The sequence below is a fragment of the Chrysemys picta genome, chromosome 19, assembly GCF_011386835.1.
Source record: "Chrysemys picta bellii isolate R12L10 chromosome 19, ASM1138683v2, whole genome shotgun sequence".
Classification (NCBI taxonomy): Eukaryota; Metazoa; Chordata; order Testudines; family Emydidae; genus Chrysemys; species Chrysemys picta.
The window spans coordinates 25,289,889-25,306,317 of NC_088809.1; the positions used below are offsets into that span (position 1 = coordinate 25,289,889).

The window sequence follows — 16,429 nt, forward strand, 5'->3', positions numbered from 1 at the left end:
AGTGACACAAAGGGACAAGAGTGCGGCTCAGGATCAGGAGTGCCCACACTAAGTCCATGTGCCCCTAGCCACCAGGGCCTCCCCTCTCCCAGCTAGGGTGACCAGACAGCAAGTATGAAAAATCGGGACGGGGGTGGGGGGTAATAGGAGCCTATATAAGAAAAAGACCCCAAAATCGGGACTGTCCCTATAAAATCGGGACATCTGGTCACCCTACTCCCAGCAGCTAGGGAGGAGGCCCCAGCAGGCCCTGCCTCTGACCTTCTGGCAGTAGGATCCTGTGTGGGGGACCCTGTCATTTCACATCCCCCAGAGATGGGGACCTCTTCCACCACTGTGTCCCGCTGGCAACAAGGGGTGGGGGGAGGCCCAGTCATCACTGCCACTTCTCCTCAGGCAGATGCAGGGGACTCCCTCGTTCCCCAAGACCACTGGGACAGCTTCCCCGGGAGCAAAGGGCCCCTCCGGGGCATAGGGGTCCTATGTATGGGGATGGGTACCACCTGCCCAGTGGTGGGTCCCTCACACAGAACCCTCTGTGAGGGGGGCAGGAGTCTCCTCACACAGGCCTGCTGCTAGCTGGGATGGAGGGCTTCCCGACCCTGACTCCCTGCTTGGGCTGGGGAGCTGAGGCCTCCTCTGGGACACCTGTCACACACCAGGCCCCAGGCCACTACAAACCAGTCTGGGACAGTGACAGAGACAGGGACAGGTCCCAGGCAGGGCCATGGGTGGGATGTGCCCAGGACCTCCGACTGCTGTAACTCAGCCCCAAACATTCAAAACACACGAATCAACCCAAAATATCAGGAGATTGACTAAAAACTTGGTGATGTTGGAGAATAACAAACCCTGAGGTTTGTCGTGTGCCTGGTGGTGTCTGAGCCTGAGGGGGGGGCAGCCGCCCTCCCATGGGGGTGTGAGCCACGAGCATCTCAACCTGCATAGCGTGGCACAAACACCTCCCCGTGGGAGCTCCTGTACTACCCCACCTCCCCCCAGCACTATCCTGCCTCCCTTCCTGTCCCAGCCACATTCTCCCCGACATCTCCTGCACCCCTCAATCTCCTCCTGCCCCCACATCCTCCTCCATCCCCTCTGTCTCCTCCTGCCCATCCCCACACCCCCTGTGCCCCCTCAGTCTTCTCCTGCCCCCGCATTCCCCTTCATCCCCTCAGTCTCCTCCTGCCCTTCCCCCATATCCCTCAGGCTGCCTCCTGACACTCCCCAACCCCCCTACACCGCCTCAGTCTCCTCCTGCCCCCATATCCCCCTCCATCCCCTCAGACTCCTGCCCCCCACATTCCCATCCATCTCCTTCATCTCCTTCTGCCTCATCCCACTGCCCCCTCAGTCTCCTCCTGCCCCCAAACCCCTACACCACCTCAGTCTCCTCCTGCCCCCAACATCCCCCTCCACCCCCTCAGTCTCCTGCCCCCACCCCCCTGCACACCCTCAGTCTCTTGCCCTCCACATTCCCCTGCACGCCATCAGTCTGTCCTCTGCTCCCCACAGTCCTTTGCACCCCATTTTGATGGTGTGTGTAACCCCCACCCCCACCCCGAGGCCCTGAAATGCCAGTCAGGGTACCTGGCGGCACCTAGAGAGAGAGTCAGGCCTAACTGAAATTAAATTAAAATTAATGGAGATATCCTATCTCCTAGAACTGGAAGGGACCTTGAAAGGTCATCGAGTCCAGCCCCCTGCCTTCACTAGCAGGACCAAGTACTGATTTTGCCCCAGATCCCTAAATGGCCCCCTCAATGACTGAATGCATAACCCTGGGTTTAGCAGGCCAATGCTCAAACCACTGAGCTATCCCTCCCCCCTGAACAAGAAGCCCAGCTGGGCAGGAGCAGGGTGGATTATAAAGCCAGGAAGTTGGCAGCAGAAAGGGGCTGAGGCTGGGTGCCTGGTTGGGCTGATGGAGGATTTTCTAACCCCAAATGAAGTCACTCTGGAAACTGAAGAAGAGTCTGTTAGAGAGGGAGAATGGATACAAAGTAGGGGAAAACAAAAGAGTCAAAGCAGACTCAGATGATGATGATACCAGCAAAACAAGCAACGCTGAAGGAAATGAACCCAAATGTTATCTTGTGATTCCCTTGCCAAAGAAACAAGATTCAGTGATGTTACACCTGTGGATGTAGCTGACTGGGTTAAAAAAGCATAGGAGCTTGTGAGGTGGGGATCTTTCAGTTGAATGTGAAAACAATGAGCAAACTGATGAACTGCTAAAAACTGAAATGCTGGGGAAAGTTAAAATAAGTTGCCAGCTACCAAAGTATTTGACTGAACTGAAGGGAATACTATATGGAGTGCCATTAGAGCTGACCATAGAATCATAGAATATTAGGGTTGGAAGAGACCTCAGGAGGTCATCTAGTCCAATCCCCTGCTCAAAGCAGGACCAACACCAACTAAATCATCCTAGCGAAGGCTTTGTCAAGCCGGGCCTTAAAAACCTCTAAGGATGGAGATTCCACCACCTCCCTAGGTAACCCATTCCAGTGCTTCACCACCCTCCTCATTGTTGCCGGCACAGAGTGCCAGAGGACAGCAACAGCGGGGTTCGTTGCCCGGTGTGCTTCGCGCCAATAAACACACCAGGGTGGAGAAGCAATCAAAGTTTATTTGGGATCCCAAAGCGGTGCTAGGAGACAGGCACTTCTCAGATTAAGAGAACTGAGACAAACAGTTTTCCCTTTTTATTCTTTTGCAGTTAGGCTTCACCCCTCCACCCCTTCACCCTCCCTTTCTCCTATAATAGTTTGCTTTAAGCAAGTAGCAAGCAATTACATTTAAGCAGTTAAGTCATTCTTGGCAGCTATAAGTCTAGCTTGTTAGTAACTTCTTTAAACCGTTATCTTGTCCTTTTCCCCTTTGAACTGTTATTTTCCCTTCAGCCAGAAACATGCAGGCCTCATTATTACCGCTTGATACCGGTGTGAGCAGGGGGTTGCACACAGATAACAGGTTGCTTACATGTTCCAATTGCACCTGGCTTGTGAGGTCGATTAGAGTTTAAACATGGGAGAAGTTTGGTTCTTTTGGGCCTAGTGCAGGAAGGCTTCATTGACACTAGTTGCCTTCCACCCTCCCGAGTTACCTAGGGTTATGCCTAGTGACACCAGCACCAACTTAGTGAAATAGTGTTTCCTAATATCCAACCTAGACCTCCCCCACTGGAACTTGAAACCATTGCTCCTTGTTCTGTCATCTGCCACCACTGAGAACAGCTGAGCTCCATCCTCTTTGGAACCCCCCTTCAGGTAGTTGAAGGCTGCTATCAAATCCCCCCTCACTCTTCTCTTTTGCAGACTAAATAACCCCAGTTCCCTCAGCCTCTCCTCATAAGTCATGTGCCCCAGCCCCCTAATCATTTTCGTTGCCCTCCACTGGACTCTCTCCAATTTGTTCACATCCCTTCTGTAGTGGGGGGACCAGAACTGGATGCAATACTCCAGGAGTGGCCTCATCAGTGCCAAATAGAGGGGAATAATCACTTCCCTCAATCTGCTGGCAATGCTCCTACTAATACAGCCCAATATGCCATTGGCCTTCGTGGCAATGAGGGAACACTGCTGACTCATATCCAGCTTCTCGTCCACTGTAATCCCCAGGTTCTTTTCTGCAGAACTGCTGCTTAGCGAGTCGATCCCCAGCCTGTAGCTGTGCATGGGATTCTTCCTTCCTAAGTGCAGGACTCTGCACTTGTCCTTCTTGAACCTCATCAGATTTCTTTTGGCCCAATCCTCCAATTTGTTCAGGTCACTCTGGACCCTATCCCTACCCTCCAGTGTATTTACCTCTCCCCCAGTTTAGTGTCATCTGCGAACTTGCTGAGGGTGCAATTCATCCCATCATCCAGATCATTAATAAAGATGTTGAACAAAACCGGCCCCAGGACCGACCCCTGGGACACTCCACTTGATACTGGCTGCCAACTAGACATAGAGCCATTGATCACTACCCATTGAGCCCGACAATATAGCCAGCTTTCTATCCACCTTATTGTCCATTCATCCAATCCATACTTTTTTAACTTGCTGGCAAGAATACTGTGGGAGACCGTATCAAAAGCTTTGCTAAAGTCAAGATATATCACATCCACCACTTTCCCCATATCCTCAGAGCCAGTTATCTCATCATAGAAGGCAATCAGGTTGGTCAGGCATGACTTGCCCTTGGTGAATCCATGTTGACTGTTCCTGATCACCTTCCTCTCCTCCAAGTGCTTCAGAATGGATTCCTCGAGGACCTGCTCCATGATTTTGCTGGGGACTGAAGAAAGGCTGTAGTTTCCTGGGTTTTCTTTCTTCCCTTTTTTAAATATGGACACTAGATTTGCCTTTTTCCAATCGTCCAGGACCTCCCCCGATCACCACAAATTTTCAAATGGCCAATGGCTCTGCAATCACATCAGCCAACTCCCTCAGCACCCTTGGATGCATTAGATCTGGGCCCATGGACTTGTGCACGTCCAGCTTTTCTAAATAGTCCTTAACCTGTTCTTTCACCACTGAGGGCTGCTCACCTCCTCCCAGTGATGAGATAAGCACAGGAGAAGATAAAGTGATCGTAAGTTTTGTAACTAGTTAGTAAATAAGCTGGAGCAAACAAGCTGTATAGATTATATTTAAGGAAGGGACTCTAACTGAGAAAGTAACACTAGGGTTTCAGATATTCAGAACCAAGCCATATATCCCCCCTCTCCTACGGGGTGATGATAAGTGCCTATGCTATGGGCATGTAGCAACTGTTTGTAAAGGGAAAAACAAGATGCAGAAAATGTGGGGGAGAGCACTCCTATGAAATTGTCCAGCTGGGCTAGAGGTCAAATGTAGTAACTGGTTGTAATCACATTCTGGCATGCAGAGGGTGTATTGTGGCAAGGCAAGCTAAAGATAGACAAAAACCAAAAAATTGTTAATAACATATCATGCGGAAGCTGTAAGGAGACTCTCAAAGCATCAGCTGGGGAGGGAAGAGACAATCAGCACAGGAAACGGGGAACTGCAGATGCAGACACAGCCTCCTTGTATAAACACCCTGGAAGGAATAGGCAGTGACATACTAGGAATGAAAAAAGAGAGGTTAGTTGTATTTATGCTAGAAGTGATCAATTGTACATCTGAAACTGGGGGGGGGGGGGCGGGAATCAGAAAAAAATTAAAATTATAGTTAAAGCAGCAGGGAAAATACTTGTATATTATCCACTTGTCAATGGACCGTATTCATGAAATTTTGAATAAAGTTAATGGAGAAATATGACTAGTATGGGGATCTCAGTCTATTGTTGGAATGCACACAGTTTGATAGAATATGGTCAAGAACTAAGAGAAAATATCCTGGCAATGAAAACTAAACCAAGTGGCATATGTATCCAGGATACACGGCTGGTTGAAAAGCTTGCTTTTAAAATTCCAGGGTATAATGCCTTTAGGCAAGATGGAAAAGTAGGAATAGGAAAAGGTGTTTGTACTTTCATAAGGGAACAATAAAATACAGAGCAGTAGAGAATGAAGAAGTAAGCTTAGAATATAATTGTGATACATGACTAGAAAGGGTTAAAAACCCTGCAAAATAAATAACCCTCAAAAGACATTTAGGGAGATAATGTTTGTGTTTTTGTGTATTTACATCTGTATGAGTAGGGTTGACAATGTAATCAACAGTCCCTGTTTATGCTGTATTCTGATATCATGTAAATGAATTGTAAATATAGGATATCTCGGTATTCATCTCTCTTTGAAATGTACTGTGAATGGTGGAGGAAAAAGCAAATGGCCTTATGTTAATTCTATAGCTAATTACTGGTGATGGACCTCCTTCAAAGTCATCCCAATTACCTTCTGAACTCCAACTTGTCAAAAGACATGAAATTGTATAAAAGATCCTTGGGTCCTGATTCTATCATCTCAGATCTGCTTAGACTTCATCAGGGGAAGTTTGAGTCACAAGACTGAGGTCCCAGTTATGCTGGTCCGCCCTGAATATGATATTTGGACATTGGACTATAACCTATTAACTGAATTCTAAAGGAACTCTTTGCAACTACAAAGCTCACAATCTCTGCTATGAAACTGAACGCCAATGGATTGAACTCATGTCTGTCTGTATTTTGATCTTTTAACCATACTCTCTCTCCCTTTTGTTTTTTAATAAATTTTAGTTTAGTTAATATGAATTGGCTATAGCGTGTATTTGGGTAAGATCTGAAACATTCAATAACCTGGGAGGTAATGTGTCTGATCCTTTGGGATTGGTAGAACCTTTTATTTTATATGATGAAATAAGATTTACATACATTTTCATTATATTTGACGTGGGTACCTGGACGGAGGCCTGAGGCTGGATCACTTTAAGGGAACGGTGTTGTTTGAACTTCTGAGTAACCAGTGAGATAATAAAGAAGCTGTTTTAGGCTGGCTTGGTAAATTGAAGTATTGGAATATCCACCAGCTTTTTGGGGTTTGGCTGCCCCATGCTTTGCAGTGAGTGACCATAGCTGGCTCCCAACTAGGACCCCAGTCAGAATAAAGCTGTTGAGATCCCAATGCAGAGCAGTTATTTTTATTTAAGGATTTGTAATATCTATAATCCACGTGGGAAATTAGAAAGTTCAGAGCTACAAGAAATAGTAAAGATGATAAAAGTGCATATATTATATGTGGTGACCTAAACAGTCATAATAAATTGTGGGAAGTAAGACAACTAATAAACATGGTGCATGCTTAGAAAAGTTCATTGATGAAAACTATCGAGTGGTTTTAAATGATGGCACCCCAACTAGATTTAATGCAGCAGAAGGTATTTTTTGCTGCTTAGACCTGGGACTTATAGCAGCAGATAGTGCAAGTAAATACAGCTGGGAAGAAGGAATGGGGAGTGATCGTTTCCCTGTACTTACTACTTTTCAAAGGCGAGGTACGGTTGAAGCTAATGCAAAATACCCACCTGGAAATATAAGAAAGCAAACTGGGAGCGATTTCAAAGTAATTGTACTGGATTTGTGACTAAGCATTGTGTGAGAGCGACATAGAGCATTTCAATGAAAATGTAATCTGCCAATCATACCCAGCAGGTCTGACTGGGTTCTGGCACCTGCGGTTCTTCCCTTGGGAGTCTGCAACCAGTAGGACACAGTGACCGGGCCGACTGCCAGCTTAAACCACAGTACTGATTATTTTAACAGTAGGAACAAAGCGCTTGGAGAAAAAGGAGAGTTTCCACACGTCTGTCTTCCCTAAAGACTAACCCTCCGATGATGCTAACCTAGGCAGATATTCCAGCGGATGCCGGTGTCTCAGCCAGGTTCCCCCGGCCCAGGAGAGTCCTCCTTTTTAAACCTGCCTCAATTCTTTGGCTTTCCAGTGTCCCCAGCCTGTTCCCGTTCTGGAATTGTCCCTTAACATCTCTCAAGGGTTTGCTGGGAACTGGCTTCTCAGCCTTTCTTTCTCTTCCTGCTTGTTTTTCCCGACAGCATCCTACTGACTTAACCCAATATATTCACACGGCAAACACCCCCGTAGTCAGGTCAGCATGCGTATGCAAAAACTATTACCCAGCAGCTCCAAACCCTTTTCATGGGCTGTAAACCAAAGAATGCCCCCAATGAGGATAGACACCATCCAACTCCCACTGTTTCCCAGGGGGCTGAAGGCAGGCTGCCTGCAGGGACGATGGCCACCCCTGGGCTCTACGGTTAAGAAAATGGAAAGAGAACTATGAGGAAAGATGGGAGTGTGGGGAGCAGGGAGCAGCCTGAGGGGAGGCAGGGGAGAGAGGGGGCAGAAGAGAGGCTGAGAGGGGGCAGGGGAGTGAGGGGGCAGGGGGAGGCAAGTGTGTCCTAAGGGAGCCGAGCCTGGGCAGGCCCCACTTCTGCTCCAGCTTGGCTGATAGCGCCACTCCCGAGGGGCCAGAGAGATCCCCGACCAGCCACAGTCACGCTGCCGGCTCTGCCTGGTGGATACAGTCACCACCCAGTGGGATCAGGGGGCAGGGCACAGGGGAGTGGGTTTCTCGGCGGGGTTCTGGAGGAGCTCTGGGAAGTGAGGGTTTGTGAGGGATGCTGGACAGGTGGTTGGTGTAGCACGTGGCATGGGCCTGCCCCTGAGGGGAAGGAGCATGCTGTCAGTGCAAGGTTGTGCAGGCCAGTGTGTGTCTGGTGCAGTGGCTCTCAACCTGCAGCCCACATAACACATCGTGGGCCACATATGCAGCCTACAATGGTAAATAGGTTGAGAACCACTGTTCTAAGGCAATCCTTCCGCTTCTTACAGCGTTTTGAGCTGCTCTGTCCGCCGCTTCATTTCCTGTTACCTCGATATGTGCTGGGATCCAAGCATATGCTACATGTATCCCCGTCTGCACTAGTTCTGGTGTTTGAACTATAATATGGAGATATACCTATATCTCATAGAACTGGAAGGGACCCTGAAGTGTCATCGAGTACAGCCCCCTGCCTTCACTAGCAGGACCAAGTACTGATTTTTGCCCCAGATCCCTAAGTGGCCCCCTCAAGGATTGAACTCACAACCCTAGGTTTAGCGGGCTAATGCACAAACCAGTGAGCTCTCCTTTCATTGTTTACATCACTTCCATGTACTGAGACACTTTTTTAACTGCCAGAAGGCTTGAGACTGAAGCTGAAAAAACGACCGCTGCTGCTGAGTTTGGTGGCAGCACTCAGGAGTCCCTGACAACGTTAAAAACCCATCAGCTATTGCGAGACTCCAGAGCAGGCATCTCTGCAGCCCTGTTGACCCCTGGAATCAGGAATCGCTCCCTGGTGACATTCTGGAGTCAGAGTCGGGTGAGGCTGGAATCAGTTCATGGGAATGCTGGTGCTAAAGAGCTCTGCCCCTCACCCTGACCCCTCTCTGAGCGGGTGACACTCATTGGCCTGGGGTAAGCAAATGCAGAATGGTTTGGCACAGGAATTTGCCTGATGGTAACCCTGCCTGAAACCGATTCCCCCAAACTACCACTCCTCCCATTGCACGACCCCACGGTGCAGAGCAAGGCGGTCTGAGCAGGGAAATGACTCAGTGGTATCCCAGTTCCAGGTTGCGCCCCAGGGATCCAGCCACACTAGTATTAGCTAAAAAATGGTAGATGACACAGAGTTAAGAATTTATTACTGATGATTTATCACATTGAAATCTCCAGGAATACACCACTTACAGGGACTAGAATGGTTACAGGAGCAAGTGTGAAAGCAGGGAGTACACTGATTATACAGGGAACACAAGGCCACTACCCATAGTAAAACAGCTGCCAGCAATAGTGCAGCTGCACTGGTGCTAAGCTGCTGGTGTAAACAGCTCGGGGGAACTCTGGTTCAGCTCTAGATTTCAATGTCACACTAGTAAAAATGCATTAAAAATCCACTAGTGACTTCACTATTCCTGCCATCAGAACAGATGCATTGCTCCTGGCAGCTGCTGAAATATGGGCACCAACTTTGCGAGTGTAGACAAGCTAGGCAAGGCTGGGCTGCTGCAGGATCAACACAGGTCTGCTGGTTTAACCAGAATGGTGGAGGATTTGCACTGTCCGGAACCACAAAATCCTACCCAGTAGATGTAGCCTTTCCCATTGAGCAGGACATTATAACAGTTGTTGTACCACCAACCTCCATAGCTACTTGCGCAATTCCCACTGGACTGGTCCTGATCCTTGTCAGTCGTAGTGAATTTCATGTTGTCGTGTATGCCCCCCGCATTGTCGGTGGTAAAATAGTCTTTGCCATCCCCAGAGTACCTGCCCAGCCTCAGCGAGTACCCGCTGGACTCATCCTCGACACTGAAGATGTCGTACTCTGCGTAGTGGGTGTTGTTGGATTTGTCCTCCACGACGAAGCGGACCTTGTAGGCATTCTGCCGCGTGAGCAGGGACAGGTACTCGTTGCCCAGCCAGTAATCCTGCTGCACGTTCCCAAAGCCGTACTTGTAGGTGCTCCAGGACTCCTTCCAGGTGATCTCTGTGTTGTAAGAATTTCTCTGGACAACGGTCCAGCCTTTGCCTTCGGTGTCCATGTCACACCACACCACTCGAGGGGGAGAGCCTGCCGGCTGGATGGCATAGACCCCACTGGGGCTGTCCCTGGAAATGTAGCTGCAGTCTCTGGGGAACCCTGAAATACCACGTACAACAAGGTCAGTAACAGAGAGAGCCGGACACAGCAGTCAGCTCACCGGGGCCTGCCGGAGCAGAGCCAGATGCCCCATTCATCTCCGTGGGGTGGGAATGCCCAGACTCACTGCTCTGGGGCCCCCAACACCACCCCAGTAGAGGGCTTTGTGCGTGGCACCAGGCAGGAGAGCATAGCAGGTCCCCTGGCCCAAACAGAAACACCCAGTCTGTGTGTGGGGCCTGCAGTGCGCTGATTTGTAGCGGAATGATTTACTCCTGTGAGGATGCATTTGCAAAAGCAAACAACAAGCTGATCTAGACTAAAATGCACCTGACCCTGCACAGACTTCGCCAGGAGAAACGTTTAGGGACTCGCACTCTTGGCCATATCCCTATAAACTCAAGTTACATTAGTTATCAGCTGTGGCTATTTCAGAGTCTGAGGAAGACCTCAGCAAGCAATTGCAGTAATTTATTTGAGGATTTTTGCCTCTTTTCTTGGGAGCTGTGTGTGAGCAGCTTTCCATGTTCTCAATTGGTCATTTAAAATTATTGGGGAATAATTTTGTCTTTAGTGTGTTTGAGAGCAGTTTGTCTGCTGTTCCAAAGCTCAGGAATTAGGGAGGGCCATCTGTAGGGGGGTGAAGGATGAAGGCTATCTGTAGGGCCCAGGAAATAGGCGCCAAGTTTCTAATCTGCCAGGGGATGCTCCCCCAGGTTCCGCCCAGGCCCCACCCCACTCCACCCCTTTCCCCAAGGCCCCACCCCCGCCCTGTTTCTTCCCACCCGCAATCCGCCCCCGCCCCACCTCTTCCCCACCCAGTTCCGCTCCTCCCCCTCGCTCCTCTCCCCTCCTCCACAGCGCCTCCTGACGCTGTAAAACATCTGATCCGCGGCAGGCGGTAGGCGCTGAGAGGTAGGGGGAGGTGCTGATCGGTGGGGCCAGGCAGGAGGTACTGGGGGGAGGAGAAGGTTCTGGCAAGCTCCTCCTTGCCCTCCCCCCGTCCGCCTGCCACTAGCCACTCGCCTCCCCGTTCGCCTCCTCACCCCGCCTGCTTCCTCACAAGTTTATGGAAGCACGGGGGCCCCCCAGAGCACGGGGCCTGGGGTGGTTGCCACAATTCGCTGTACCCAAGGGATGGCTCTGATTTTAGGTGAACACCCAGGTCACATGGTAAAATTTCTGTTTCATAACTATGGTTACAAATTCAGAATTCACTTTTCTTTAGTATCACCCTAAAATGTGCTGCTTGAGCAAACAACCCTGCCATAGAGCTGCTCACGCATTGCAGGTGGAATGTGAACAAATGGGGCACGAGCTTGGACATGGCAAATCCCACAGAAAATGCAATAGACCACGCACAGCTATTCTTTCGCAACATTCACCCAAGTTTCCCCTGAAGCCTCCAAAGAGACTGGAGAGATTCCAGACTCACTGAGCGTGCAGGGGCTACGTGTGACATGGGTGATATACTGGTGATCACAGCAGAAAGGCAGCGGGGGACAGAGCTTTGCCTTTCACAAGAGCCTGTTTTTGCAGAGCCCATTATTCTATAGCATGCAGCAGCCTGGTTCAGCTGTAAACACAGCTCCCGCCATACGCCAGCGCTCCTGCCGGCGCTCCTGCTGGGCCTTAGAAGCAGTGCGTGGGCTAGCAGCAGAGCAGTGCCTGTGTGAGCAAACCACGCAGCAGCCCTTGTGCACTCAGCCTGGCAGGCACGACAGGCCCCCAGGAATACTTGTGTCCTGCAGCTACTGCTCTGGGCCCACACCCTCGCTCCCCACTGGCCCAGGCGGCCGCAGGGTCCATACTCACCACTCTGGGAAGTGACACTCGTGCCACCCCCATGCTCAGCGCTCTGGACAGGGGTTGTGCAGAAACAAGTCATTGAGGCCACAGCCAGGAGGGCAAGGCATCCCTGGAGACGGCTCGTCCTGGCCTGGAACCCTGGAGGAACAGGAATAGCTGCTGTGAGACTGACCTAGCAGAGTGAGGGAGGGCTGGACGCTGCGCCACTCCAGCATCACCCCAGGAAGGCTCATTTTCCTTCGGACAGTGGCTCCCTGGCGGCTCCCAAGAAGAATCTGACCCAGTGAAGCCAGGCTGGGGCAGTCTGTCTCCTGCTGATGCACATAGAATCTGGGATCGGAGCAGATGGAGATTTGTTGAAGTGGCAGCTTTGGCCAAGGTTGATATTGCACCATTTGCAGCTGTGAACTTGGGTAAGAAACATCTTCACCCGACCCCAGAGCAAATTTCCACAATTTGCCCCAGATTCAGTGTTGCAAGGAGGTTTTAGGGGCAGAATGGAAGGTATTCTGATCTGGGGGGAAAAAAGCCTATTTGTTGGGGAAATCTAACAACTGAGGCGAAGCCATTCATGTTTAAAAATTGCATCTAAACTGGGCCAGAAAGCACGCAGTTACACCTCACTCAATTTGTACATTTGTATGTAACTATAAATGCAACAGCTGGCCTTAAGCCAAAAGTGCACCTGGGAACAACAGACTGTGAGGACCAAGCCTGTGCTATCCTGCAGGAGACAGGCCCTCTCAGAGGTCCAGAGAGGCCCAGGCCACCTCCAGCATTTGAGGCCTCTAGCCATAATAAACATATGGTCTAATCTTGTGCCATCAGAACCGATATATTTGTATTAATATTTATGAACATTTTTAACTCTTTAATATGACAAAATCTATATCAGTTAACAAAAAAATTATGTCTTTTACCAAATCACATCCCTTATTTGCTTAAATTTGCAGCTGTAAGGTGAGAGGGTGTGTCACATTTTGGTCCGATTGGGATGCGCATAAAAACAAGTTGCGAAACTTATAAAAAATTAACAAGTGTCTAAATGCGAGGCCCCCTTGACTTTGAGGCCCAGGCCAAATGGCCCTCCTGCCCCTCCCCCCCCCAGATTGCCCCTGGCAGGAGATGAGCCGGATGGGACTTTCTAGGTGTTGTCCCTCTCTACTTTCCATGAACCTCGAAGATGTAAGTGCACCAGGATCTCACATCGCGCTATTAGCATCTATCTGGGGCAGGTTCCATTGTCTTCTACCAATCCCAGCAGGATTCAGTGCATTCAAAGTCACATCCAGAGCCCCAGTGCCAGAAGCACCACTATTGGCTTAAAGCCAGCTATTGCATTTACAGTTTCATAGAAATGTGCAAATTGTGTGAGATGTTGCACTCTCTGTAAGTGCAGCTTCGTGCTTTCTGGCCCAGCTTCAGGGCCAGCCTTTGGGGTGGGCCGTACAGTCCCGCCCAAGGCTGCCCGCTAAAGGGGGCGCTGTGCGCAGGGTTTGGATTCCCACCTGACCTGCCGAGAGCCAGTTGGGCTGAGGGAGGCAGCAGGCAGGCAGGCGAGCAGCAGCGGGGAGGGAGAGACCTGAAGTGCAGGGGGGGCCCTCGGCGTCAGGTGACTCCTTCTGAGCAGGGGCGCCCCTGTTCCATGTGTGTTGCCGCTGCTGTTCCTGTTCCCCACAACCACCTGCATCATCTGACTGGGAGCCTCCTCCTGTCTGCTGGGGGTGGGAGGGCTGATGTCAGGGTGTTCCCCTTCCACCCAACCCCCACCCGTGTCCCCACTTTCCACTAAGCTGGGGTGACAGGGGACACAGGGAATCTGTGTGTGCTCCTGCCTCTCTGGGTCTGGAGCTGCTGAACTAGTCTTCAGGCTCCTGACCCTGAGTGCTTTCTTAAAGAGAGAGCGCACTCATACACTCACTCAGGCACACACACACTCCCCTCAGCATACACACACCTTCACATATTCCTCCAAACACACACACACCAGAGCTCCCTGCATCCAGGTCACTTTCCCCACCTGGGCAGGGCTGGGCAGAGGCATCAGCAGTTGCTGCTCTCCTCCCCTCCCCTTACACAGCCCAGGCAGGGAAAGTGACCTGGATGCAGGGAGCCCTAACAATGCTCCTCGCTGCCCCCTCACAACCCCAGGGTGCACGGGGCGGAGAAGTCCAGTGTGGGAGCAAGCAGCAATGCCAGCTGCTTTGTGCATCCAGGTCAGTTTCCCCACCACATGACATGGGTGCAGGAGGGGGAACAGGGGACACAGTGCAGGGCTTAGGGGCTCAGGAGGGAGGTGCAGGGGTAGGGAGTCAATGGGGTGCAGGGATTGGGGGCAGGGGTTGGGGTGAAGGGGGCACGTAAAGTGCAGGGGTTGGGGGGGCAGGAGGGAGGTGCAGAGATTAGGGGTGAAGGTGGCACAGTGTAGGTGTTAGGGCACAGAAGGGGGGCAGAGATTGGGAGTGTAGGGAGTGTAGGGATTAGGGGCACAGGAGGGGGAGCAGGTATTGGGGTAAAGGGGGCACAGTGCAGAGGTTGGGGGGTAGGGAGGGTGGGGAGCTTGGGAAGCCCATGGGGAGCCAGGGGCAATGGGGGGCACCATGCCCATGGGGGCCAAGGGCACCAAAATGCAAGTTCTCCCAGGGTACCATTTTCCCAAAGGCCGGCCCTGCCCAGCTTAGATACAGTTTTTAAACATGAATGGCTTCACCTCAGTTGTTAGATTTCCCCAACAAACAGGCTTTTTTCCCCAGCTCAAAACACTTTCCATTCTGCCCCTAAAACCTCCTTACAACATTGAATCTGGGGCAAACTGTGGAAATTTGCTCTGGAGTTGGGTGAACGGATTGGGGTTGGATGAAGGGTTTGCTCTGGGGTTGGGTGAAGGGTAGAGGGCGAAGGTGAAGTTACTTAGGCCTCAGCCCGCCTGTCCCTCTGTGGTGTGAGGGGGGAGATGCTGCTGTCACACTCCAGTGCGAGTGGGGATGGGGCCACGCTGGATGTTGGTAAGTAGCGTGTCAGGACAAGACTCAGGCCTCCATGGTGCAGGGTCATAGAGGGGGCAGGGCTTGGGTGGAGAACAGGCATGTGTGGGAAGGCCTGGGCCTGATCCTCCTCATGCTAATGAGGTGCTTAGATACGTGTTCTTCTCTCTGGCCTCCCTTCTGCTGCTAGGCCGGACGGCTGCCCAGCAGCCCCTCATTGACACAGGATCGGTGCCCCTTGCGTTCCCTGTCCTCATCGTCACTCTTTGCCTTGTCCTCACAGCACTCTGCATCTGCATGGGGCGGATCCAGCCTCTGGCGCAGAATGAAAGGTTTGGGTAAGAAAATAACTCACCCATTCTGACGGTGCTGCTGAGCAGATGGGCGAGAAACCCGAACAGTCCGTCTGCCTGCTCCTGAGCACTGAGCTGCGATTTGTCCCTTTATAGCAGACCTGGCCCTCTGTCCTCACCCAGTTTACCTCAGAACTTCAACTCCCGGCAAGGAAGATTTGCATGTGCAGAAGGAAATAGTCACTGCTTGTGTGTCTTGGGCGGTTTTATTACCCACAATGATATGAAATAGCCAGACAGTCCTCCCTCCTTTCTGAGAAATGCCAGATACTCCCAAGATAACAGAGCAGTGAGCCAGGGACTTCTGTTATTGACACTGTCCCAATTCAAAGCATTTCTGAAGAACTGTCCAGGCACCAGAGCAAATAAGGAAACATATGGAAAGCTCAAGCCAAACAGGATGGGAGGAACCTGGGCTCTGTAAGACCTGCAAAGCAATGTCAATAACCCAATGGGCAAGGACAGGTCGAGAGTCGCTGCTTGTTACCACCTGTCGGCCGGTCAAGTGAAAGGGGGAATGAGCGGTTGGGCTCAGTCCGGTTGCCAGGTGCCAGTAGCACAGAACCCATCCCTTGAGCTGGCACTAGCTGAGCCCGGGGGCTGCAGTCTCTGTGCAGAGCCAAGGACTCATAGACTCATAGACTTTAAGATCAGAAGGGACCATTATGATCATCTAGTCTGACCTCCCGCATGATGCAGGCCACAAAGCCGTCCCAACCTTTTCCCTTGACTCTGCTGTTGAAGTCCCCAAATCCTGTGGTTTAGAGACTTCAAGTAGCAGAGAATCCTCCAGCTAGTGACCCCTGCCCCATGCTGCGGAGGAAGGCGAAAAACCTCCAGGGCCTCTGCCAATCTATCCTGGAGGAAAATTCCTTCCCAACCCCAAATATGGCGATCAGTAGAACCCCGAGCATGTAGGCAAGATTCTCCAGCCAGACCCTCATTGGCCATTGATACTATTTACCAGCGATGGCACGCTGTTCATTTGACTAAAATCATGTTATCCCATTAAACCATTCCCTCCATAAACTTATCTAGCTTAATCTTAAAACCAGACAGGTCCTTCGCCCCCACCGTTTCCCTCGGAAGGCTGTTCCAATATTTCACCCCTCTGACGGTCAGAAACCTTCGTCTAATTTCAA

The 16,429-nt window shown here is 50.9% G+C and overlaps 1 protein-coding gene across 1 annotated transcript; it reads right to left on the bottom strand.

The window, feature by feature from the left end:
- Positions 1-9,126: 9,126 nt before the first annotated feature.
- On the bottom strand, positions 9,127-15,422 carry LOC135976605 (fibrinogen-like protein 1-like protein). The gene is made up of 3 exons (XM_065573312.1): positions 15,290-15,422; positions 11,957-12,088; positions 9,127-10,141 (listed from the first exon to the last, which is right to left on the bottom strand). Exons 1-3 carry the CDS (start codon positions 15,291-15,293, stop codon positions 9,513-9,515), a joined length of 765 nt encoding a protein of 254 aa, XP_065429384.1. The 5' UTR covers positions 15,294-15,422; the 3' UTR covers positions 9,127-9,512.
- Between the last annotated feature and the right edge of the window lie 1,007 nt (positions 15,423-16,429).

Bases quoted from the DNA above. Each gene is read 5' to 3' on its own strand.
- LOC135976605 (XM_065573312.1), bottom strand. The intron at 10,142-11,956 runs GTGAGTATGGAC...GTGGTATTTCAG, and splicing joins GAGTGTCACTTCCCAGAGTG to GGTTCCCCAGAGACTGCAGC.